The sequence below is a fragment of the Mustela erminea genome, chromosome 7, assembly GCF_009829155.1.
Source record: "Mustela erminea isolate mMusErm1 chromosome 7, mMusErm1.Pri, whole genome shotgun sequence".
In the NCBI taxonomy this organism is placed as follows: Eukaryota; Metazoa; Chordata; class Mammalia; order Carnivora; family Mustelidae; genus Mustela; species Mustela erminea.
Genome location: NC_045620.1, coordinates 69,607,227 through 69,633,395, shown reverse-complemented (window position 1 = coordinate 69,633,395; position 26,169 = coordinate 69,607,227). Strand labels below are relative to the sequence as shown.

Genomic DNA, 26,169 nt, shown 5'->3' with positions numbered 1-26,169 from the left:
TAAGTTTATATATAAAATAAGACTAAAATAAGATAAATACAAATAAAATAAGTTATTCTAAGAATAAGTTTAACCAAGGCGGTGAAAGACTCAGGCTCTGAAAACTGTAAGACACTGACAAGAGAAGCTGAAGAGGAATAAATGGAAAAATATACCAGTCTCATAAATTGAAAGAATATTGTTAGTATGTCCATACCCCCCAAAGCAAACTATGGATTAAATGCAACCCCTATCAAAATACCAACAGCATCTTTCACAGAACTAGAACAAATAATCCCTAAATTTGCATGGAACATGAAAGACAGGAATAGCTTAAGCAATTATAACAAAGAAGAACAATCTCACATTTCAAAACATACTACAAAGCTAGTAATCACAACAGTATGGTACAGGCACAGAAGACATGTGGATCAACAGAACAGGATAGAAATTCCCAGAAATAAACTTATACGTTATGGTCAATTGGTCTTTGACAAAGGAGGCAAGAATATCCATTGGGGAAAAGAGGGTTTTTTTCAACAAATGGTGCTAGGAAATCTGGACAACTACATGCAAAACAAACAAACAAACAAACAAAAAAAAACAACAAAAACTGGACCACTTCCTTACACCATACACAAGAATAGACTCAAAATGATCAAAGACCTAAAAGTGAGACTTGTAGCCATAAAACTCTTAAATGAAAACGGAGGCAGTAAACTTTCAGACATTAGCCTTAGCAACCTATTTATGGATATGTCTCCTCGAAGGATACAAAAGCAAAAATAAATTACTGGGACTATACCAAAATAAAAAGCTCTGCACGGCAAAGAAAACCATCAACAAAATGAAAAAGAAACCTACTGGAAATGGAACAAGATATCTGGAAATAACAAATCCAATAATGGGGTTAATATAAAAAAATATATATATGTATATATCTCCTAGAACTCAACACCAAAAGCCTCCATAGAATCCATTTAAAAATGGACAGGTAACCTGAATAGTTTTTCCAAAGAAGAAATAAAGATGGCCAGCAGACACATGAAAAGCTCAGTATCACTAATCTTCAGGGAAATTCAAATCAAAACCACAATGAGATATCACTTTACCCCTGTCAGAATGGCTAGACACAAAATGACAAGAAAAAACAAGTGTTGGCGAGAATGTAGAGAAAAATGAACCCTCATATATTGTTGGTGGGAATGTAAATTGGTGCAGCCATTGTGGAAAACAGTATTAAGATTCCTCAAAAAATAAAAAATAGAAATAGTATACAATTCCATAATTCTACTAAAAGTACTCACCCAAAGGAAAGAAAGGCACTAATCTGAAAAGATATAAGTACTCTTATGTTTATTGCAGCATTATTCACAATAGTGAAATTATGGAAGCAGCCCAATTGTCCATCAATAAATGAATGGGTAAAGATGTGGTATAAATATACAATGGAATATTACTCAGCCACAAAAAGGAATGAGCTCTTGCCATGGGACAAGAGGGTATGGACCTAGAGGGTATTATGCTAAGTAAAAGCAGCCAGACAAAGACAAATACTGTATGATTTTATTTATATGTGGAATCTAAGAAGAATAGAGAAACAAAAATAGGCCCCCAAATACAGAGAAGTGATGATTGCCAGAGGAGAGGTTGAGGGGAGGGTGGGCAAAATGGGTTAAAGTGAATAAGAGGTACAAACTTACAGTCATAAAGAAGTCACAGAGATAAAATATACAACACACAGAATACAGTCAATAATATTGCAATAACGCTGTATGGTGACAGGTGGAGACAATTCTTCTCAGGCTGACCACTGAGTAATATAGCGAACTACGGAATTGGTATGCTATACACCTGAAATATAACTTTGTATATCAATAAGGAGCAAGTGAGCATGTCTTTGGGGACCAGTCTTGAATTCAATAATCTGGTTTGCCACCTACTAGCTATGTGCTTGGTAAGTTATTAAATAACTCTAAACTCATGGCCTCATCTGTAAGTAGTTGCAAGTATCATTACTTTTTAAGGCCGTTTTGAAGATAATGGATGAGGCAAATGAAATACTTGGCATAGTACCTCACACAATAAGCACTGAATATGACCACTGTCATCACCACACAAACTGCATGATAATGATTAGATTACATATGTATCTCTTACAATAGAATTAACACTGGTAGAACAGGAAATGTAACTTTCTTACCACTGTTTTTCCTAAAACCTTAATGTGTGTCATGGAGTAGATGATCAATAAATAATCTATAAAGGAGTAACTGTACCTAGGTCTGTGTCTGTCTCACCCTCTTCCTTCTCTGCCCCCACTCCTCTCTATCTACCTATCTCTAGGTATTAGTGTAATTTTTAAAGGAATGCTTCTCCATTATCCTGCAAATTTATACATAATTGACCTTCCTTTCATTCCAAGCAATTGTGCCATGACTGCACCTTTGTTCTAACCATTTCCCATTCCTTATTTTCCTGACTAGACTATAAACTCATTAGGGCAAATGCTTTGTTTTTTGTTTTTTGTTTTTTTACCATAATGTCATCAGGGCCTAGAACAGTGTCAGACATACAAACAGTATGACAAAGAATATTTGTCAAAAGAACAAATAGATATTCTCTGAATTTCAAGATCTGCCTTTGGTCCTTCTTCACATTGAACTCCCCTCCACCCCCGGCTTGTCTCAATCCCATTCAGTACTCTCCTTCTTTACTATGACAGGCATCACCCTTATTCACCGCATTACACACTTCGTGGTAGAGTTCCCTCCACCCTGATCCAGTCCCAATACCAAAAACTTAAGTTCCAATGACCAAAGAAGGAAGTCTCCAAACGAAGGTGCACACATTCTATTTGTGTTGTTATTCCAATGGATCATGATGATGTGTCAATTTAGATTATAAAGAACTCCTAGATTATAAGGAACCTCTTAGATTATGCTTCAACCTTATACTGAGGAGAGGGGGATTTAGAGCAAAAGCAGCTTTCTAAAAACCTTTCCCATTGTGCCCACGGGTAGTTGCCAACTCCCTAACTACCCATCAGAGCAACTTGCTGCTGCTGCAGCTTTGTAGTCTACCTTTAAAACAGGTGTCCCCAATCTTTAACCATGTGTGAGAATAACCTGGGTTGGGAGGGGCTTTTAAAATAAGAATGCCTGACTGTGCCTCTCCCCCACCCAACAATTGTGAGGTTTAAGAATTTGTATTATGTCAACATTCCCCTATATGATTCTACTGTGCCTCCAAGGTTGAGAACCACTGTTTTCCAAAGAGTTCAAGCCCTTCGGAATAGCTTTCCAAGTACCAGAAATCCCAGACTCAAAAGTCTTAAGGCACAGGACCAGACCAGGAAGGAGTTTAGCCAACCGTAACTTGGGCCATGTCTAAGTATCAGCCATTGTGTAACTATAGCCAGTTGTACTTCTGTGGGAAAGTAGCCTAGTACTGCTACATCTTCTTAATCTTCAAGAGAAGCCATAAATCTGCAATTTTAGATGAACTTTCATAATTTGAGTGCTGGCAACCAATTTAAATTTCTTTAAAATACTGTGTGAGGTAAACAAAACATGTCTTGAGCTAGATTCCATTCATGGGCCAATAATTTGAAGTTTTTACCAACTGCTCTACAATATCCTGAGAAATCCTTTATATATTCTTCACCAAGGGTCTATTAAGTAAATTCTTAGAAAGCTAGGTTCCTTCTCATCATCCATGTATGTTCTAGGTGTTGTTTTCAACAAATCTGATTGATATGCAGGAATAGCTCCAAAGGGCACATATTATGTTATTCAGAGTATGTGATACCCAAATGCCTAAACTTCATGCTGTCAGCACTGTAAACATCGCTCCCCAATCTACCAATACATGTTAATACCTGAAACAGACAAAGCATTGACTAGGCTCTTTGGAATAGAGACAAGTGCCATAGTTGCTGTTTTATAGAACCATTCCACATACTTTGGGAGGTAGGACATAGACTCATGAGATTTTAGTGAAAATATAACATAGCTATTTACTAATGGTAAGGGCATGGCTAGATGTGTGTTTACCTGCAGGAAATAGAACATTTCACTGAAAAGGAAATGGAGGCAGATAGTGGAGTGCCCCAATGGATGACAAATTAGTTAAGGTTCCTAGAGGCAAGGTCAAGCCATTGAAGGGCTTCATGTGTGTTTTTTTTTTTTTTCCTTTTGTTTTGTCTTACTCTTCAGTGGCAGAGAATCATGACAAGTAGTGTTTAGGAGGAAAATTTGGGACATGGTAGATGAGACAGATTGGACGGTAGAGAACAGAGGAGGGACAACTTATTATTAGGTCACTGCCAAGGCTGCAGACATGAGGAGTGGAAGGGAGGATGGTCTGGCCTGGGTGGTGGCCGAGGGATGAGAAGGAAAGGGTAAGCTCAAAGTGATTTTGATCTTGACTAGAGAAAAAGGAGGGCTAGTAATTATTCAGTAAACCCCTAGGGTGGACTTTATTCCATGTTGAGTGCTTAACACAAAATTATCTCTTTTGCTTTAAAACAGAATATGACTGAAACAGGAGACCGCTTCAAGATTCTTCTATATAACCACACTGTAAAAATTATCTTATAGTGCCTTAGAGATCATCCAGTCCAACCCCCTCACTTTACAGAAGGGATTTGACTTTCCCAGGCATTTGCATACCTGTAGTGGAGTCAGAAAAGAGCCCAGATTTCTAATTTTTTAGCCTCATGATCTCTTCTCCTCACCACATTGCTTCCTCATCCTGAGCTTTCATATAAATGGGCTATAAATCAGGCATCAGATTCAGGTAAGAAGATTCCCCGGGAACAGGTGATAAAATGTGGTGTAGAAAGTAATTCTATAACCACTCAATGCAAACAAGGGAGGGGGGAGCTGGAAAAAAAAAAAGGTCTCCACAACCTTGATGTAAAGGTTGTGCAGAGGAGGAGATAAAGTCAGCAGTGATATACAGTTAGCAGTAGTGCCTACGTCCTTTTTTATCAGCCCAGCACAGATGTTGAGATAAGAGGACATAAATGGGGAGAAAAAAAAAAAAGGAAAGCAGATTCAAAATAGCTATTAGAAAGCCCTGTTCACTGGAAGATGATAAAAGTGAAGAATCACCACTCTGGAAAGGTTGTTGAGGGGAAATCAGACAGACTCGGGGGGCCGGGTGGTGTCACTGGAGCTGGATTTGGAGTGGTGCCTGCCTCATGAGTTTCTATCTTGTAAACATAAACTTTTCTCCTGAAGAAAACATCATGCATCATGAGTTGACACAATGGCACGTGGCAGGGTCTATACCAAAGAGAGCATCTGGAAGTTTAACTAATAGATGATTTATGGAAACTGAAGACAACTGGATCTCCCCTCTTATAGCCGGCCATTCTGGTATTACTTAGACAGTCACTATGGCTGGGCCCCTGAGCTGAAAATGTTTCTTGGCTATCATAAACTCTGGCAAAAAGGAGAGCCAAGTGACTCACTCTGTCCTAAATTGCCCATCAGCCCATGTAATGAGAGCTAGGTAAGGACAGGAAGTAGGAATAAGAATGTTCTCTGACTTTCCATGCCTCGCCCTGTTTATGTCCCTCGCACTTTCTCTCTCACAAATGAAGGACTACACAGGATGACTTGGGAGAAGTTTTCACCAAATCAGAAATCCTATCTATCAATATGGATTCAGTAGGGTCCAACCAGAAAGTAACATTCTTTTTCACTACCACTGCCAGACAAAACCACTCCATTGACTCATTTTTCATCACCACAGATGAAATTTGGGGCAGGCATCATAGATGTTCCAGCCTCATAAATAAAATCAAAGTCCAGGGTCATCCTAGAGAATGCTTCAGACCCAGAAACTCCCAACTGAGGAAGGGTTTCTTCATTCCCTCTTATTTCCCTTTCTCTCCAGTTGCCACTCTTTCTGGTTTCATCTGGGTTGGGCCTTGGCAGGGAGGGAAACTGGAAGGAAAGGAACTGGATCCCACTTGGAGGCTGCAGCGGCCATCTGGCTTTGGGACCCCCTGATTGTGGCCCGTATTTAAATGCCAATTTTTATTCTCACTGGAGCTCACATGTGTTCCTCAGGATCCCTCACACTGGAGGCCTCCATCGTCAGAAGAACAATTCCTCCCCCTACTGGCTTCCAGCAGCCCACACTTGGGGCTCTCTTTTGGGGTCAGTTCACTATTCAGGCAAGCCCATCTTCCTCCTGGTCAGCACTCGAGCTCCCTGCCACAGGCTCTAGGTCTGACTCATGGGAAAGCCACACCTTTGTCTATAGAACTACAGTTCTCTCCCAAAGCAGCTGGATACTTCCTACCCTTAGAGGTCAACCTTGAATCATGTTCCAGTCTTTCTAATTCCCATATTGCAGGAAATGTATGTCAGCACCCTTAATTGGTTCTATTACTTCCCACATTTGGTTTAAGATGAAGGACAAGCACACCCTCCACACCATGGAAGAGGGACACAAAGCACACTGATGCTTCTATCCCAAGAAATCCTCATGGGAGACTCTGCAATGCCTCCCCCCCCCCCCCCCCCCCCCCCGCCAATGAATCCTTGGCATATGCTTACAATGCCTGCAGGTGGATGAAAGGCTAATTCGAGCTGAACCCTCTTCTCTGTATTTACAGTGACAGAGCACCTCATGTCTAGGCAGTTAGGATTCATGCCAAAATGTGAAGAGGCCCTAGAAAAACAAAGTAATTTAAAGTCAAATGCTATGGAAACTACCCCTTCCAACCTTCCCACCTCTTCCTTCCTGCTAGTCCCTGCCCCACTGGCTTCAAGACCCGTGTGTAACAAAATGAAAAATGCAACCAATTAGATGCACAGATGATTTGGATAGTGGTGCAGTCGTCTGCTGGATCATGGTTAACAGCCAAATCGTGTTATTTAAAGTCTATTTTTTCCGGATGATTTGCTCATTTAGTTCAATCCACCTCTTTGGATAGTTTTCCTAAACACATTCCCAGAAAGTTAATTAGGGTAAGAGTTTGATCTAAAGAGTATAAAGCTCAAAAACTCTTGGCATTTTGAGGTCAGGAAGATGATCAATTTCTTTTTGTATATCCTTTGCCAAGCTGTTCTCACTTTAATTTTTAAACTTGTGTGAAATTCAAAGAACACAGAGCCCAGTGTCATTTACACTTGGGCCATCATAAAAAGGCAGCTTTCTCAAAAAGAGTATTGGCTGTTTTCCAGGCCGCCAGAAAGCTTTTTATAGGAACTTTTAAACCATTCTCCTTTAAGCCAAAAAGGGAAATTAAATTTGGCCAAGGGTGAATGGACTGCCCAAGATATGAATTGCTTCTAACAGAGACAGAGTTCAAGGGAATCCTAAAGTTTCCCAATTTCAGGGAAGAAAAAAAAGTAAATCCCACCTACTCCATTTATCACAGAAGAGACACTAAATGACCTGCAATACAGTGAAGAAAATTTTCTTTTCAGATCCATTTTGATGAATCGTGCATTTTTTAGAGAAATCATTCAGACACTTTATGCCCCCTTACAGAGGAAAGGTGCCATCTGACGTGAACAATATGATGATACTTTCAAATTGCTCCCTCTGTTTAAAAACAAATAAATGATGCTGTGGATATGGCCTGGTGAGAATTTCAATCTTGAAAAATTATGAAATATTTCAAGTATGAAGTGTAGAGAATAATATAATCAACACTCCTAAAACACTCATCTTTGCTGAATCTTAACATTTGGTCATCATTGTCCAGATCTTTTTTAAAAAAAATAGAAAATATTTTGGCTATGGCTGTGTCCCACTCCTTTTCCTCTTGTCACAGAGATAATACTGTGCTTATTTTAGTGGTGATCATTCTCAAGTTTCCTTTTGATAAATATACATATATCTTGAAGCATGTTTGTTTGTTTGTTTTTGAAGATTTTTTATTTATTTAACAGAGAGTGAGAGATCACAAGTAGGCAGAGCAGTAGGCAGAGATAGAGGGGGAAGCAGGCTCCCCGCTGAGCAGAGAGTCCGATGTGGGGCTCAATCCCAGGACCCTGAGATCATGACCTGAGCCTAAGGCAGAGGCTTTACCCCACTGAGCCACCCAGGCGCCCCATTGAAGCATGTTTTAAAATACAGGTTTTATTGTTCTTTAGGAATGGTGAGGCCAACAGATCAGGAGATAGATATTGAAAAGATACTCTGTTACACTCACAGAACCCACACTCTGGAGGGGCACACAAGGGCACACTGGGAAGCAGAGGGGAAAACATGGCAAGAGGTTTTGTTGCGGCTTCCCTGAAGAGAACTGGTGAAACAGGATAAGGAGGTTTAGGATCACCTACTTTAAATAACTTCCAAGGACTCTGGGGTGTAGGGGCTGCCCTGGGATGATCAGGGCAGAGGAACAGAGTGTAAGGGCTCTTTGAAGGTGGCTGTAGACCTTAAAGACTCTGGATAAGTTGGTTTGCACATGAAAGACACACTCAAAGGCCAGTTGTTTGCCATCTCTAAGAATTAGCTAGCCCTGGTGGGAGTAGGCCCTCCAGAGCCCACAAAACCCTGAGATTGTCGAAACATCCGAAACACAGAATAAAAAGACACGATTTATATGCAACAATATATTGTTTTAATTTGCATGTTAACCTTTATAAGAGTCATATACTGTACATATTGTGTATGTATGGCACCAACTTTTTTTCTCAACATTACCCTTTGGAAATTTATCCAGACTGCTGCATGCAGCTCTGGTCAGTTCATTTCTTTTTACTGCTTTATCATTTGGCGCTATGTCAACACGCAACACTTTATTACTATGTATTCGTTCTTTTGTTCATGGAAATTTGTTCCCGGCGTTTTACTATTATAAATTTTGTTACCGTAATTAATCTTTTACCTATTTCCAGGTACCCAATGGCAGAGAGACCTGGAAAGGCATTTCTTTCTTTGACTTTAACACATATTGTCAATGACTACTCAAAGTACTTGTAGCAAATTATCCTTCCATCAAGACTATAGAAAATGCCCTGTTTTTTCCACTGTTTCGCCAGCAATGTTATTGTTTCAAGTTTTCCTTGTATCAAGTTTTCTTTTTAATGTTTGCAAGTGGTAGTCTGTAATGGTATTTCATTTTTATTTAAATTTGCATTTTCCTGATTACTAATGAAGTTGGGCATCTTTTCATACGTTTCCTGGTCGTTTGCATTTCCTCTTATATAAATTGCCTGTTCATATCTTCTGACAATGTTTTTTACTGTGTTTTATTTTATTTTTATTATTTTGTAAAGTTCTTCATATTCTGGAAGCTAACTTTGTTAGTTTTATATGTGTTACAGGTATCTTTCCCCAGTCTATAGCTTATCTTTTCAATTATGTATACTTGTTTAATAGAAATATTAAGTTTAATATAGTCAAATGTATCAACTTTTCAATTTTGGGGTCCTTTTTTAAAAAATTTTTATTTATTCTTTAAATTTCTTTTCAGTGGTCCAGAATTCATTGTTTATGCTCCACACCCAGTGCTCCATGCAATACATGCCCTCCATAACACCCACCACCAGGCTCACCCAACCTCCCACCCACCCCCTGCCCCTCCAAAACCCTCAGATTGTTTTTCCAAGTCCATAATCTGTCATGGTTCATCTCCCCCTCCGATTTCCCCCAACTCCCGTCTCCTCTCCATCTCCCCATGTCCTCCGTGTTATTCCTTAAGCTTCACAAATAAGTAAAACCATATGATAATTGACTCTCTCTGCTTGACTTAAAAGTATTCTGAACCCAAGGCACCTGGGTGACTCAATCGGCGAAGCATCTGACTCTTGATCTCAGCTCAGCTCTTGATCTCAGGGTTCTGAGTTCAAGCCTCACATAAAATAAAAACAATAAATACAAATAGAAGTGTTCTGGGGGAAAAAAAGTATTCTGAACAGAACTGACCAGAATTTTACATTTTATTTGAAAGTTCTAAACTTTTGTCTTTTCACATTTAGATCTTCAGTAAGCCTAAAATTGAGATTTTTACTATGGTAATAAGTAAAAGTATTATCTTTTTCTATAAGGATAACCAATAGTTTCTTGATTAATCCACACTTTCCTCTACTAATTTTTAATGCTATTCTTTCAATTCCCATGTCCTTTTGTTTATGATCTATTTCTGTGGCATTCTATTCTTTTCCAGTGTCCTATTTCCTAATCCCTGTCGATACCACCACATCTTAATCACTGTAGCTTTCTAAAAATTATATTGCCTGGCATGTCAATTCCCCCAGTCTTGTTTTACACCTTTAGAACTGTTCTGGCTCTTCTTTGAAACTTGCCCTTCCAAAGAGTATTAATCGGCTAGTCAATTTCATACAAACCTACCAAAACAAAAAAATTATTGCACCTCAGATGTGTCATACTTTTAATTTATATATTAATGTGGATTAAAATGGATACCTTTATAATACTGAGACATCCCATTTATGAATGTGGCATTTCTGTTAGGTCAGGGTTTTGGTTTTTTCCCATGGTTTTTAAAAATGTTTTTCAGTTAAGTATTTGATTATTCTCCATATAACCCTAATTGTTTTTTTAGATTTCCTTTTATTGTTTAAGTTTTATGGCCATTATAATTGATATACTTTGAAATAAGAATACAAATTATTTTATGCACTAATTATTCTGCAAGCTACTTTACTAGTCTTATTAGTTCAACTACTGATCTCTTAAATTCAAGATTTCTTTGTTTCTGTAGACAATAATGTTACCTATAGATAATGACAACTTTTCATCAATAGCACTATCTTTTTTTTTTCCTTCTCTTACTATCTAAGCTAGTACATCTAGCACAATAATGAATGGAAGATGTATTGGCAAACATCGTTGCCTCATTCCTAACTTTAAATGGAATATATCTAGTACTTCATCATTGAGTGTGTAATTAATGCAGTGTTTGATAGATTTTTACCACTTACAGATTGGGAATATTCCTCCCTTTCCTGTGTTTGAGTGAGTAAACTTTTACTAAATATATTTTCTATGCCTCTTTTAACTTCTCAGTGTAGAAATCTTAATAAGAGTTTTCTAATATTTAGCAACACTTGAATTCTAGGACAAACTCAAACTGGCAACAATATATTATTTAGTCTCTCTTGAGTACATACTGTCACTACCTTATTTCAGATTTTTTTTCCCCATTAATGAGATTGGCCTAATCTTTCTTCTCTTTTATTTTCCCTGTCTGGTGTTATTACTGATGTTATACTAGCCACATAAAATGGGTTGGAGAGTATTCCCTCTTTGCTAGTTCCTGAAATACTTTGTGAAAGATTGAGATTTGCTATTATTCTAAAAATGTACAGTTTACTTCTAAAATCATATGATGCTGACCTTATTTTGGGGTGGATAGGTTTTAAACTATCAACCCCATTTATAAACAGTTTTACATCTATTCAGTTTTTCTACATCTTCTTTAATCAATTGTGCGATGTGTATATCTCTAGGAAAATTATCTGTATTGTCTGATTTTTCAAATTTAATGTTTTAAAATTGTTCCTAGGGCTAATTTAAAGCCTGCTTATCTGAAGAAACCATCAACAAAATGAAAAGGCAACCTACTAAGTGGGAGATAATTGCAAATGATATATCCAATAAGGAATTAGTAGCCCAAGTACTTTAAAAAACATATATGACTCAATACCAAAAACCAAATAAACAAATTTAAAAATGGGCATAAGACATGAATAGACTTTTTTCCAAAGACATATAAATGACCAGCAGCCACATAAAAAGATTCTCAGCATCACTAAGCATAAAGGAAATGCAAATCAAAACAACAATGATATATACCTCACACCTGTCCAAATGGCTAGACTCAAAAAGACAAACAGTAACAAGCATTGGTGAGGATGTGGAGAAAAAGAAACCCTTGTGCACTGTTACTGAGAATGTAAACTCGTGCAGCCACTTTGGTAAATAGTATGGAGGTATGTGTATATACACGTGTGTATGCGTGAATTCACACACACATCACACACATTCACAGAAACAATGAAGTATTACTCAGCCATAAAAAATTATGTGACTTTTGCCATTTGTGACAAGATAGATGGACCCAGAGAGTATTGTGTTACAGGAAGTAAGTCAGAGAAAGACAAATATCATATCGTTTCACTTATATGTGAAATCTAAAAAACAAAACAGTTGAAGAAGTATAAACAGACCCATAAATACAAAGAAGAAACTGGTAGTTGCCAGAGAGGAAAAGAGTGGGGGATGGGAAAAATGAGTGAAGGACAGTAGGAGATACAGGCATTCAGTAATGGAATGTGTAAGTCACGGGGATGAACAGAACAGTACATATAGGGAATATAGTCAGTGGTACTGTAATAGTGCTTTATGGGTGACAGATGGAAGCTCCACTTGTGGTGTGTGTAGCAAAACACAGAGTTGTTGAATCACTGTGTTGTACACCTGAAACTAATGCAGTATTGTGTCAATTATACATTAAAACAAAACAAAACAAAACAAAAACAAAACTAACATCCTCACTTAAGCATCATTTTTCATGACCCTCATTTATTTTGCTTGGTTTTTTTTCTTGGTTGAAGTGAACAGACTTTTTTATTCTATTGATCTTACTAAAAAAAATAGCTTTTATTTTATTGATCTTCTCTATTATAATTTTCAATTTCTACTCTTATCTTTATTACTTTCCTCTATACTCCTTAGGTTTCTTCTCTCAAGGCAGCATTAAATTTTGAATTGTGTCTCAAAGTTAATCTGTTAGATTCTCGTTTATTTCTAAAGTGAAAATTCATAGAAAATAATGCTTTTACCAATATTCTTGATTTAAAGGAAATCTGAGCACAAATTTATGAGTTAATTAGAGCTGGATCAGTAAAGTCATAATGAATCAATTATCAGAAAATTACTGGTTAAAATAAACATATAAGTAAAGTTTGCAACTTTAAGTGATAAATGGTCTCCTTCAACAAACATTCAGATAAATGTACTTTTCCATAAAAGTCATTTTTAGTGTTAAAGTTGTAAGTCAAAACTCTTGAAACTATTCTAATAAATCTTTTAATATTCTAAGAAAACTCCTTATCCATGTTAGCAATAAACTTATGAAGAAACTTAACCTTATAATAAGTGAAACAAGTTAGTATAAACTATATCTATACATCAAGTTGTAATGTCTAACTGTTTATCTTTTCAAAACATCTCTATCAATAGTCCCTCATTTCCTCAATTTTCTTACTAAGTTTGTACAAGTTCTGACCAGAAATGGAGTAAATATTAACTTTACAGTTTTGTTTCCACTGTTGTATTATTCCTTCACTAGTTTCCTGTGTTGGAAATGTAGCTTGTGAATTTTCCATTTTCTTTTCTTTTTGGGATAGAAAAGCTATTAATTTCTCTGTATATAGTGATTTATCTGCATTCTGTAAATTTCATATTTTCACTACAGCTCAATTCCAAACAATTCTTAATTAATATGTAAATTTTTTCTTTGGCTGATGTGTGACTTAAAAGAGTGGGGTTTTTTTGTCTTGGTTTGATTTAATTTTGACTTTCTAGATGTCTGTACATGTATTGGGGGGTGTTAATTATTATCTCTCATAACTGATTTTTAAGTAGCTTAAATGCACAATGTTAAACAAAATTCTATACTGATTTGCTTTCTTTTTTTTTTTTTTAAGATTTTATTTGTTTATTTGACAGAGATTACAAGTAGACAGAGAGGCAGGCAGAGAGAGAGGAGGAAGCAGGCTCCCTGCTGAGCAGAGAGCCCGATGCGGGACTTGATCCCAGGACCCTGGGATCATGACCTGAGCCAAAGGCAGCGGCTTAACCCACTGAGCCACCCAGGCGCCCCTGATTTGCTTTCTGACCTAGTTCTTGGTTGGTATTTTTTCCAGCATTCTTTATAGAATAGTAAATATTATGAAAATCCACCTATTCAATAAGGCATACTGATTTCTCTGTTCACTAGTGTTTGTTTTTTTGTGTCTTCTTAGTAGATTAAATTTTCTTATTTCTCCAAAGGGATTCCTTGGCTAAAATTTCATTAATGACTAATCAAATTTGTCTAAAAGTGTCTTTATTTTACCCTCACATATGAATGTTTATTTCTGGGTAAAGGATTCTAAACTGGCAGTTATTTTCTATAATAATTATGAAGATATTTACAAAATTTTCTAATTATTTTTGTTTGAAGGTAGTATATCTTAAGATAGTTTCTTTTTTGGTTCCACTGTTTTAACTCACAGGTATCTGGCAGTAGATTTATATTTGTTTCCCTTCCTAGGACTTGAAATTTCTAAATCTGAGGATTGATGTCTTTTTTAAGTTATGGAAAATTTCCAGACATCTTTTCATTAAAAATTGCCTGTCTTCCATTTTTTGCACCTTTTTTTCCTAGAATGAACGAGATAGAATACAAAATAAATAGAACACAAAAATAAATCTTTGCATTTCATCTTATCTCGTCTCACCCAACACCTTCGCATCAAAACACAGAGCACCTGGCTACCAGGTCCAGAAACTGACCTCTGCCCTGACTACTTCAGCGTCAGTTTACCCTCTTCAGTTTCTGTTTACATTCTGTGTTCAGTGGCTTTACTTTGGGCCCCTGGGGATCTTTCATACTTTCTTATAAGCTCAGTTATGCAATTAAAACAGTATCTGTCATGATTTATAGAAGACTTCTGGGTGATTTTTAGTGGAAATTCTTCAGGTTATCTAGTTTTTTACATTTCAGGAAATGGAAGTCAAGACTTTTAATCTTTAAAAAAAAGGATTTAATTATGTTAATAAGTTTAAAACATTTAGTACATGTATAGGTGTTTAAAATTTTAGAAAATGTATCTGCTACTAGGTTTGAAACAAAAAGCACTATCCAGTTGACTTGTTACTTGCTTTTTCTAGTTTGTTTTAATCATTCTTCTGTCTTGTGATAAATAGGAACAAAAAGAAGTTTTCTATGCTAACTAAGATTAAATGAGTACCTTAACATTGATTCTTGGGTGCCTGGGTGGCTCAGTGGGTTAAAGCCTCTGCTTTAGCTCAGGTCATGGTCCCAGTGTCCTGGGATCAAGCCCTACATCAGGCTCTTTGCTCAGCAGGGAACCTGCTTCCTCCTCTCTGCCTGCCTCTCTGCCTGTTTATGATCTCTGTCTATCAAATAAATAAATAAAATCTTTAAAAAAAATAATTCTTTTCAGATGGGAATTCTAGAAGTTGACACTCTTCCAGATACATTGCTCACAATCTTAATTTAGATCTCTTTTATCTAAATGGTTTCATATAGACTGTGCTTGTAGTATTATGACCTGAGACTGGTTTTAAGACCCAGTCTCAAATTCACCCACTTCTTCCCATCTTCCTTTTATATATTTATGTACTTTGGGATCTTTCTCACTTCAATATTTACATAACACATAGTTTTTACATCAACTGTATCCCACAACTGTTTTCTGATGATTCCAAGGTTTCTGGCTTTACCTTCCTACATATATAAACTCCTCCAGAGCAAAAACAGTACTTAAGATTCTCTCTCACACTGCTTCTCCATAGAGCCAGTCCATACGACAGCCAAAGGCAAACAAAGTTAAAGAACTGTTTGCCTTAATAACTTTACCTGTAACAGGAGTTTCACTAACACAAATAAGTAATAGGAAACTGAAGCAATGAAGGTTTGCGTAATTATCCAAATTCTTAGTGTTTCATTGTTTAATTCCTGCTGACACACCACCTTGTGGAAGGAAAGATTTAAGAGTGGGGGCCGGGGGCATGGGGAGGAGTACCTATGACTCAGTCACAAAACAAGAGAAAGAAAGCTAGAGGAAGGAATAGTATACCTGTTGTAGAGATTCCCAAAGTGTCACTTGTAATTCCATTCTCAAACTTAGAATTCTCAGACTGATTAAAACCATCTCAGAAAAAGTTTTTGAGTGTTTGCTATATATCAGGTAATGTTCCCAGGCATTTGGTATACAGTAGCAGACAACTTATACAAAAATCCCTGCCCTTACAGAGTTGGTATTCTAGTTAGAGGTTAGAGATAAATAAATATGTGAATACACAAATAGATGAATAAACATAACGTATGACATGCCAGAGGTGCTGTGAAGAAAAATGTGAGCAGGAAAGGCGGCCAGGGGTTAACTAGGGGAGACTGTCACTTTAAATAGGATGGTTAGGAAAAGCATCAGTAAGCAAGTGACGTTTGAGCAAATAGCAGGCTGGAGGAGGAAACCATGTGGATACCTGAGAGAGGAGTGCTCGAGGCAGAGAAAGTTGCAAATGAAGAAACACAGGCAAAAAGGATCTGGGATGTCCAAGAACTAGCAAGAGAGTACTGCGGTAAGAGCTAGATAAGCAAGCTAGATAAGGGGGAAAACTGTCAAAATGGAGGGTGAAGGGTCCACGGAAAGGGAGAGCAGGAAGATCCCGGCGAGTCCTGGATATCACTATAAAATGTGAAAGCAAAGTCACTGGGAAAGACCTGACTGAGATAAGGAGCCACTGGAAGAAATTTTGGAGTAGGATTAGACAAGTATTTGAAGCAGAAGAGAATGACAAAAACTGAAGGTGGTTTCGAGTTTTGGGGTTGTTATGTTGTTGTTGTTGTTGTTGACGAAATAAATTATGTCATGTTTGTATACTGATGGGCAGGATCCAGTTAGAGAAGCAAAAATAGGTGAATAAAATCTACACAAGAAAGGGGGAAATTGCTGTAGTGGTTACCTCTACTAGAAGAGAGGAGGAGAGGTCTGACGTGGATTAGAGGGGCTGGTCTCAGCCAGCTCCAGAGTCCTGGTCAACCTTGGTAACAGGAGGGGGGCAGGGTGCAGACAGCTTCATGGCTGAGGGCCATGTAAAAGCATGAGTAAGTTCTCTTCTCCTAGTTTCGTTTTCTCTTTGACCTAGGAAGCAAGGTCAGCTAAGAAGGACACTAAGTGAAGAGGTTTTGGGGGTTGGTGTAGAGAAAGAGGAGAGACCTCCCAGAAGGCTACAGGAGGCAACACAGAGTACTAATGAGAGGGTTCATAGTTCAGCTCTGTCACCTACCACCCATCGGCTGGGTGACCCTGGGCCAATCTGCAAACGTCATTAAACTTGTTTCCTCTTAGGCAAAATGAGGATCACTGAGCTTTGTGGCGAGGATGAAGAGAGATCATGTAAAAGCAATTGCTGCTACCACTAAATGACCACACTGGGCACATGTTGGCTGTTGACTGCTATTACGGGGTAGACACTCCATTGTGTATCAGTGAAAGGAGAGGTTGTAATATTTGATGTCCACTCTCTTTCAGGAGGTTTGTCCTCACCAAGCTTCGAGTCATCCCAAAAGGAGCATTTTCTGGATTTGGGGACCTGGAGAAAATGTATGTACTTGACAATACTATGTGTGAATGCCTCAACCGGGCTGTGGGCAGCCGCCTCACATCATATCCAGTGTGATACTCAGAAGCCAGACAACCTTCTGAGCCTCCTCCCATCTTCTTTCCTAATAATGGGGAATCTTTCAGAGTGTGGCTGTTGAGATGAGCCTAAGGTCAGTCTAAGCAATCCTCACTTTTTCTTCTCGAAGGCATTGCTCCCAAGTACCTGGGAGCTGAATTTTTATAAACCAGAACTAATTTTCTCTGCTCATACCCAGGGATATTGTTTATTATTTCTGATTAAGTTTCAATTAACAGTGGGGCCTAACATTTGTGTTTGAGATTCTAGAGACTTTTCTTTCCCAAGCCACACTGACAGGTGGTAATTGATATATCAACATTTAAAAGCAGTAGGAAAGGTTATAGCACTGAAGGAGATTTCCTTTGAAAAGAGAAGACCCCTCTGCTAATGCAAACATTTGCTCCTTAGTGAACTAGTTTAATGTAGGCATCTCCCCAAACAGGCTTTTCTCAAAATGAGGCACAGGAGGAAAAAGTACAATAACTTCTGCCATGTTTAAAATAACCCACTCTTCCTTTGAAGGCTCCTGATCCCATCTCCCAGGCCTCAAGAGCCAGGAAAATCTGTTCTTCACCACAGTGGCAGCCAGAAGTTAAACACCAATAAATATAGCAACAGATAAATGGATTACACAGGAGGGAAAGATTTTTTTCTCGTTGTAAGAAGAAAGCAACACCCCAGGTTACATGCAGTTCTCTTTCTTAGAGCCATTCCATTTTCCTCTTGCTTCTTTCACCCCTGTTTAAGAATACTTGCTGAAGTCTGAGGAAGCAGGAGAGAAGGCCATTAATGAAGGAAATATAAAGCAAAGAGAATGGCAATGTGTCTCAGCAATTACATCGCCTGCTGAGAGGATGGTACTCAGGATCCTGGATTGGAGAGCTCGCTTCAGTAGAAACTTACAGTATGACCTTGATTAAATCACTGTATCTCTTGGGCCTTTGGTTTCCCCATTGGTGGGTCAAGGAAGGAGTTTTCAAAGAAGGGAATAGCTTATGTGATTCCTAAGTATAAGGATCCCCAGCTGGAGGAGAGCCCATTTTAAAACCTGCCGTCTTCAGGGTTTACCTTCTTGAGGACGTCAACACTTACAGGACTTAGGAGATGGGGCACTCTTTGGAGTAGAGTTCACCAAAGGAAAGAAGGAAGCAATAGAGTTGGAGAGATTTCTGCTCAAGGTGTATTCCTCGACGAGTGAGCCATTGCCCTGCCTGGAAGTGACATGAACTAAATAGCAAGCCTATCTGATATGCCTTGTCCCCAAGCAGCCCCGTAACTGCATAGCAAACGTGCTAAAGGGAGGAATACCAGATACCACAAATAATCCACCTTAATCACATTCAATCCAGCCAATATGAATGACCCCTCATTGGCTGTTCACCACCAACGGGGACCTTGCAATAAAAATAAAAGTTGTTAAACTGGGCTGATAGAGCCGTAATCCCAGAGACAGGGCAGCTGGCTCACAAACTCCTCAACTTCTCAAACACATCTTGTCCATTTCCACTGCTGTCTCTATTAATCAGCGTACACTGACACAGCAAGATGCCTAAAACAAAATTAAACTCCTCTCATTTCTTTTCAATGCTTTTTGTATCCTAGAGCTTCAAAAACATTGCGTAGTGGAAGGCCTGGCACCAAACTGAACTCTGAACAGACTGTACCCTTCAGTCTCTATGCTCCCCTTCATCCACTGTCTCACCTTCTGCTCTTGGTTGGTGATGAGTGCTCATCTCCTCTCTCATCTCCTTCCCTGTATTTCTGTTCTTCACTGAATTTTTAGCCAGTTTCCCGAACTCAGTAAGCATTGGCTTCCTCTTCAATATCTCCCCCTCCGTGGAGCATAAAATCCCTTTGATTCATTCTGCACATGTGGCAAAATTTTACCTCTCCTCTTTCTTGCCACTCCCACTCTTGTGAAAGAACAGGGGCATTCACTGGCCCCTTGTCTTCTTTCACTCACTCCTCAGCCAGCCCTCATGATATGGGACCACAAATTCTCTAACACCATGTAATTATTCTGTGAAAGTTCCCAACAGATGGAATGGCCGGACTCATGACTTCTACTTTGTGTTCTTCATACTTAACTTACATGCAGCTTTGCAGGTCATTGACTATTCCTGCCATTCTTCCTAATACTTATTCCCCTTTCCACTTCGGGGACACCACACCCTCCTGCCCACTCTGCGAAGCTCCCAGACCACTCCACAGATGATTCTTTCCATCTTTCTTGTTCCTCAGCTGCCCCTCAGAAAATCAGATTTCTGGGCTCCATTTTGGCCATTTTCTTTATTATATTATTTTCACCATCCCTGATCATTATATATCAAATGACACCCTAGTATCAGGGCTCCTAAATGACAAGTGCCTCAAATTTAATACATCCAGATTAGCTCACTGTCTTTATTCTTAAATTTCTCATCACAGTGCCCAGTGACTAGCATTACCACCTGTCGAGACTCCCAAACAGGAAAATTCAAAATCTCCCTTGACTTTCTGTCCCTTAAACCCAGGTCCCTTTCCAGTCCCATTGGCTCTTTCTCAAAAATATCCCTGGAGGGGCGCCAGGGTGGCTCAGTAGGTTAAAGCCTTTGCCTTCGGCTCAGGTCATGGTTCCAGGGTCCTGGGATCGAGCCCCACATCGGGCTCTCTGCTCAGCAGGGAACCTGCTTCCTCCTCCTCCTCCCCTCTCTCTCTCTCTCTCTCTCTACCTGTGATCTCTATCTGTCAAACAAATAAATTAAAAAATCTTAAAAAAAAAAAATCCCTGGAATCCAGCCCTTCTCTCACTCCCACTGCTATTAGGTCCAAAGTCTCATCAACACTTAGATAGCCTGTTATGTGAGGCTGTTATGCCAGCCCCTGCTCCAATCCCCCTAGCTCCCTATTGCCAGATCCACACTGCTCAAACTTTCTTGCAGAAGAAACTGGAGGGACTCTCACTGCCATAGGCTTCAGTCAGAAGTGCCTGGCACAAAAATCAAAGCCCTTTAAATTTCCACCATACCCACTGCATACTCACACATTTTCACCAGGCAGGAGAAATTGCCATTTCTCAAGCATTATCATTACCAGACATGGTACTTATTTAGAATGTGATGGCTGGTTCTTTGAACAATGCCTAGCACATAGACAGATCAAAAACAAACAAACGAAAACTCTTAAAAAAAAAAAAAAACAGTTACAGGTGAATTAATTAGCCAATTAATTAATTAACAAAATATATTTTCACACTGCTGTCCCTCTGACTAAAACTTCGCTTGAAATTGGAAAAGGAATCCGTTTGTCCTCCAAGGTCCAGACTAAATATTTACTCCTCTGTAGCCTTTCCAGAATTCTCTCAGTGTTTCCAAACCATAATCTTGTGTCTACACTATCAATAACACATTTATCAGGCTGTATTCAGAATTTACAGTTTTTCAGATCCCTTCATTGTTCTTTAAGGGCAGGGCAAGTATAACTTTTTGTTAAAGTTCAAAACCCAGTCCTACTGTTTTTACCTCCTTGCTATACCTCTAATCTGTCCACTTACCTCCTTCTCCGGCTACTGTAATCTTTCCCTAGATAACTGCAACCGTTTTCTGTTTCAGCTGCCCTATCCACCAGCATGCCCTCTGCTCAACCCCCCGCCCATTCATTACCCGGCAACCAGAGTGATAGTTTCTAAATTCCTATCTAATCCTGTTCCCTTCCACATCTGTCCTACCATACGCACATACATGCCATGCCTTACCAGTGCTCTCAACATAAAAAAAAGAAATGAGACCCTCTCACAGTCTCTCCTTTGTCCTATTTGCCCTTTATCAGTTCACAAAACGTACTGTGTTATCTGCCCACCATGAGCCTTGGTTGGTGCATGCTGTTCCTCCTGACTAACACTTCTTTTCCACTCTGTGCTTTTAATTTAGTTGGCTCCTTCACATCCTTCAGATTCCCATGCCACTGTCATTAGCCTAGAAAAGCCCTCCCTGGCCTCTCCAACTAGGGCAAAACCCCCTCCTACATAAACTCTCCTATCACTAGTCTCCCGGTGCTGACTTTCATTTTAACAATATATGAAACTTATTTATGTGATAATTTAATTTCTAACTCCCCGATTGGACTAAGGACATGTTTGTGTTTTTTCAGTATTGGATCCTTGGTGCCTTGCACAACAAATGACTGATAAATGCATGAATAAAAATGAATCAACAAATATAATTAGTTGGGAGGACTAATTGGAAATAAAAATACCAAATAATATGAACGATAGTGATAAGCAATGTACGAGTTGATAAGCATACTGTGAATGACTGAGAATCTACTGTGATTCAGGTACTTATGTGGTGATAGTTTAAAATGCACAAGATAATTATGTTCAAAGTAAGTGATACAAACATTGTATTTGTTAGGCACTTTCTGTTGTGAGAGGCAAAAGAAAATAAACCTCCGATAGGCTTAAGGAAAGGCAGGAAATGTAGTGGCTCATTTAACTTGATGGTCAGAGAGGACAACGGCTTTAGAAACAGCTCTATTCAGGTTCCATGTCCTTAGGACTTGGCCTCTCTCCCTCTCTCAGGTCTCCCTTATACTATGTTAGTTTCAGCCCTTTGTCCCAACCCAGTGACAAGATGCCAGCAGCAGTTCTGCTTCTCATCTCCTGGGTTCCATTCAGAAGACCTGACCTTCTCTTTTTCCTCCATCTCATAAAAGTCTTAAAATTTAGTGTGACTCCTTTAGATGACACAACCATTCCTGGACCCACCACCACAACTAAGGGAAAGCAATGCTCAGAGTGGCTATGGCCTGGGTAACAGGTTCCATACTCAGAGTTGAGAACACCCACCCCACCCACATGGGCTTGGAGTGGGGGAGGGAGAGCCACTGACAAGCCCTGAGACCACTGCCCTAAAGAAAGAGACTAGGGGCTGGTGGCTGAGCCAACAGATAATGTCAAAAAAGAAAATTAGTCTGGTTCTCATCCCCAAGAGACAGGTCTCTGTGGCTTGGGTGGTTGAGGCTTTGATTCTTCCCCCTTCCTCCTGTTAGAAAGATTTAAAGAATCTAGCAACTCTGCCCAACTCATGCCCGATGATTCTTCTTCCATTAACCCAACCCCTCTGTTTCTACAAGAAGTCACAAGGGAAAGCAGTCTTTCTGATAAACGAGAGGCAGTTGCTTCTCCCTGAGAAATGAAATGATCACTGTTCACACCATCGCTTTGCTCAGCCTCACTGTCTCAAACCTCCCTACTCCTCACTGCTTTGGGAATGGCTGGGGGAAAAGGAACCATTAAACCCTCTGCAATGTGAAGTGGCTTTGCAAAGTGCACTGTAAACTGTTTACATTGTCTTTAATTACTTCAGAGCCATATGTCAGCTTGGTATAAAGTGTGAGGATTACACTGAATAGGGTAGGGGGAGTAGGTGACAAGGTGGTGATTTATGGTAACCAGAAAAATTATGTATGGAAATGAGTGCAATTTAAAAACACATCTACGTGCTATTATAACACTGGAGGGGGAAGAAAAGCCAGTTTATAACAAAATATCTTTGAAAATAGGAGCATGATGAATATGTAAATGAGACCAATCAACATCAGCTGAGATATGGTATATGCAGATGAGGCGGCAATGAGCCAACATGTGAAATAGCTCCCAAGCCATAAATATGAACCATATAAAATTCATTTGAAATATTCATGATAACATAAGGACAAAAAATATAATCAAGTGATTTATTTACATATAAAAATGAGAACACTAGTCTAACACTTCAGCTTCCACCCCCAGATCACTGGGGAAAGAAAAGTTAACTTAAAGAGGGACTTCTAGAAGGAGAAATTTATTAAATGAGAACTGGAGCAAACATATAAAAAAAGTTGAGGATCCTTCGATTTCTCAGTTCTTTGGACTCACTCAAAGGCACATAAAAAGAATCAGATCAGGAACCAAGACTGTAATGCTGGAAATTTGGGCTCCAATATACTTTGCCTTCCAGAGCACCTCCTTGTTAGATAATGTAAGTCCATTCCTGCCCCAAATTTCTGTGTTTCTGAGGTAATAGGCAGAGGAGCCCCACACGGTGAAATAAAACAGGAGCGGGGGGCAGACCGATGACACGTCAGCCTCCTGGTTAACAAGGGGAGGCCAGTGTTGGAGCAATTAGGCCCCTGAATAGGAAGAGGAGATATGAACCCCTGGGCATAAAAAGGATAATGAAGTTCAGTGGTTCTCATCTCAGATTACACTTTAGAATCCTCGGGTGGGAGAGGGGCTCCTAAAATAATCCACAGGCCTATCGTTAGCAGGGATTTTCATTTGTCTGGGGTGGGGCCAAGCATTGATCATTTTTTCAATGCTCCCTTGCTGACTCTAATGTCCATCCACTGTTGAAGGCCCTGAGGTGGATGATATTTAAGGCTGAATCCAGTTTGTAGACAGAACAGAAATAAATGTATGTGGTGTGTCTACGGGCTATGGCTGGAGAACAAACAAAAGGAGGATGGTAGAGATAAGATCAAAACAGCAGCTGAGGCGAGGTCAGGGAGTACCTTAGAGGCTACGGGGACAAGTCTGGCTATCATAGTTAATCATGGGAATGAAATGAGTTATTTTGAACAACCAAGTGAATGGTTTGATTTGTATTTGTTAAGTATCACTCACACACAGACTTTTATTAAGGACTTTTGTCTCTATCCATAGAGCTATTAGTCTAGACAATACTGGGCATTGGTCGGGCTCTGGAGAGCTCTGGAGAACTCTCATACACATCCGGTGAGAATGCAAGATGGTACAACCTCTACAGAAAAGAGTTTGACAGTTTCTTATAATGTATTTCCCCAAGAGAAATGAAAACATATGTCCATCCAAAGACTTGTTGGAGAATGTTCATTACACATTTATTCATAATAGCTCAAAACTGAGAATAACCCCAGGCACATCACGAGGTCAGGGGGTAAAGAAATTGTGTTTTACCCATGTGATAGAGTATTACTCCAAAATAAAAAGCAATCAACTGCTAATACAACATGGATGGATCTCAAAAGCATTATACCAAGTAAAAAAAGCAAGCCAGACGCAAAAGAATACACACCATATGATTCTATTTATATGAAACTTTAAAAAAGAAAATCTGTGGTGCCAGAAATCAGATCAGTGGTTGTCTAGAGCCAACAGTGATAGTAGAGATTGTTTGGGAAGGAGAACAAGGAACTTTTCAGACTGGTACAGATGTTCTCTATCGTGATTGCAGGTTGTTACAAAATAGATCCATTTGTAAAAACTTGAACAGTTAAAATGAGCACATATTATCATTTGTCAAATTATACTTCAATAAAGTTGACTTTTAAAAAACAATTCTTTAGTACCTGTTTGGGGCCAGTTTTAAATACTGCATCTCTATTAATCTGGACTTTACAGACAGGGATACTAACATTCAGCAATGCTAAGCAACTAAACAGCATCAGAGGGTCCTTCAGTGGTAAAGCAAGGTAGTCTGATCCTTCCTGCTACACAAGACTTCCTTTATGTTGGCATCTACTATTTCCCAGAATTATTCTGCTAAAATTAAGAGTGACCAAGGGTAACATTATGGCTGTGAAAGCTTTCCTTGATGTCATTTATAATTAGACGAGTGGATTTCTATACCTAAGCACTCGGAACTTCCATAAACCAGAACCCAGAGTCATTTTTTTAACGGAGAATCATAGAAGTGGACAAAACTCTTCTTTCAGTATTTTTCGCCTTTGACTTCCTGTGTGCCAACCCATTTCTGGGTAGAGCTCTTGCTGAGACGGACTTAAGTTCAAGGGTTTACAAACTGAGCTGCCTGTTAAGTTGCAAATTAACTTAGTCAGCAGTTGCAAAATGTAAAATTAAGCCAATTAAGTTGTCATTATTGACCCAGGTCAAACATGAGTTAGTGTCTAGAAGGTGAAAGTCCTTGTCTCATTTCCTGTTCTCCATAAATATTCTGAAAATAAGTATTTTTGTTATATTTATTGCTTCAACCAAGAATACAAGAAGCTGTTTTCTTGTCACGTTTTGGATTGATGTGGTTTTAGTAATGCCATTAAGTCTCTTTATTTCAACTGTTTCTAGGTGGGTTCTTAAAATAAACTCTACAATATCTAATGGCTGTCCAGCTTGAAAGAGAATAATTTATTAGCTTCATATTTATATGCTTAGATTTTTGCCCGTTTTGGTTTTGCTTTGATTTCTTTTATGTGTTGGGGGGATAGGAGAAGGAGAGGGGAAGTGTAATAGGGGAATCAGAGTTCCTGAGATGTGGTGATTTTATGGAGTCTCCCAGAATAGTATTCATTTTAACTCTCCACATCTCTGTCCCTTCTGCTTTATTCATGAAGAGAGTGCATGGTTTCCTTGCTAGAAGGGAATACTGGAAGAATATAGGTAAAGGACCCACTGTCTTAGTCTATTTGGGCTGCTATAATAAAACACGCCTGGATGGCTTAAACAACATTTATATCTCACAGTTCTGAAGGCTAGAAGTCCAAGATCAGAGTGCCCATATGGGCAGTTCTGGTGAGAACCCACTTCTTGGCTTATAGATACCTGCCTCCTTCCTGTAGGCCAAAGAGAGAGTGCTGGTCTCTCTATCCCATTATATGGACACCAACCCCACCCTTAAGAGCCCCACTCCCAAGACATGGTGCAATTACTTCACAAAGTCCTTACTTCCAAATACCACCGCACTGGGGATTAGAGCTTCAACATATAAATTTGGATTGGGGATACAGAGAGAAAGACACAAACATTTAGTCCATAGT

At 39.0% G+C, this 26,169-nt stretch overlaps 1 protein-coding gene across 2 annotated transcripts in view; it reads left to right on the top strand.

The window, feature by feature from the left end:
* Positions 1-26,169, top strand: part of FSHR (follicle stimulating hormone receptor) — a 164,460-nt gene that overhangs the window by 57,432 nt on the left and 80,859 nt on the right. For both annotated transcript variants that reach the window (XM_032352068.1, XM_032352069.1), the window contains exon 2: positions 17,250-17,321. In XM_032352068.1, the coding sequence (XP_032207959.1) occupies positions 17,250-17,321 (72 nt within the window). The remainder of the gene's footprint in view (positions 1-17,249; positions 17,322-26,169) is intronic.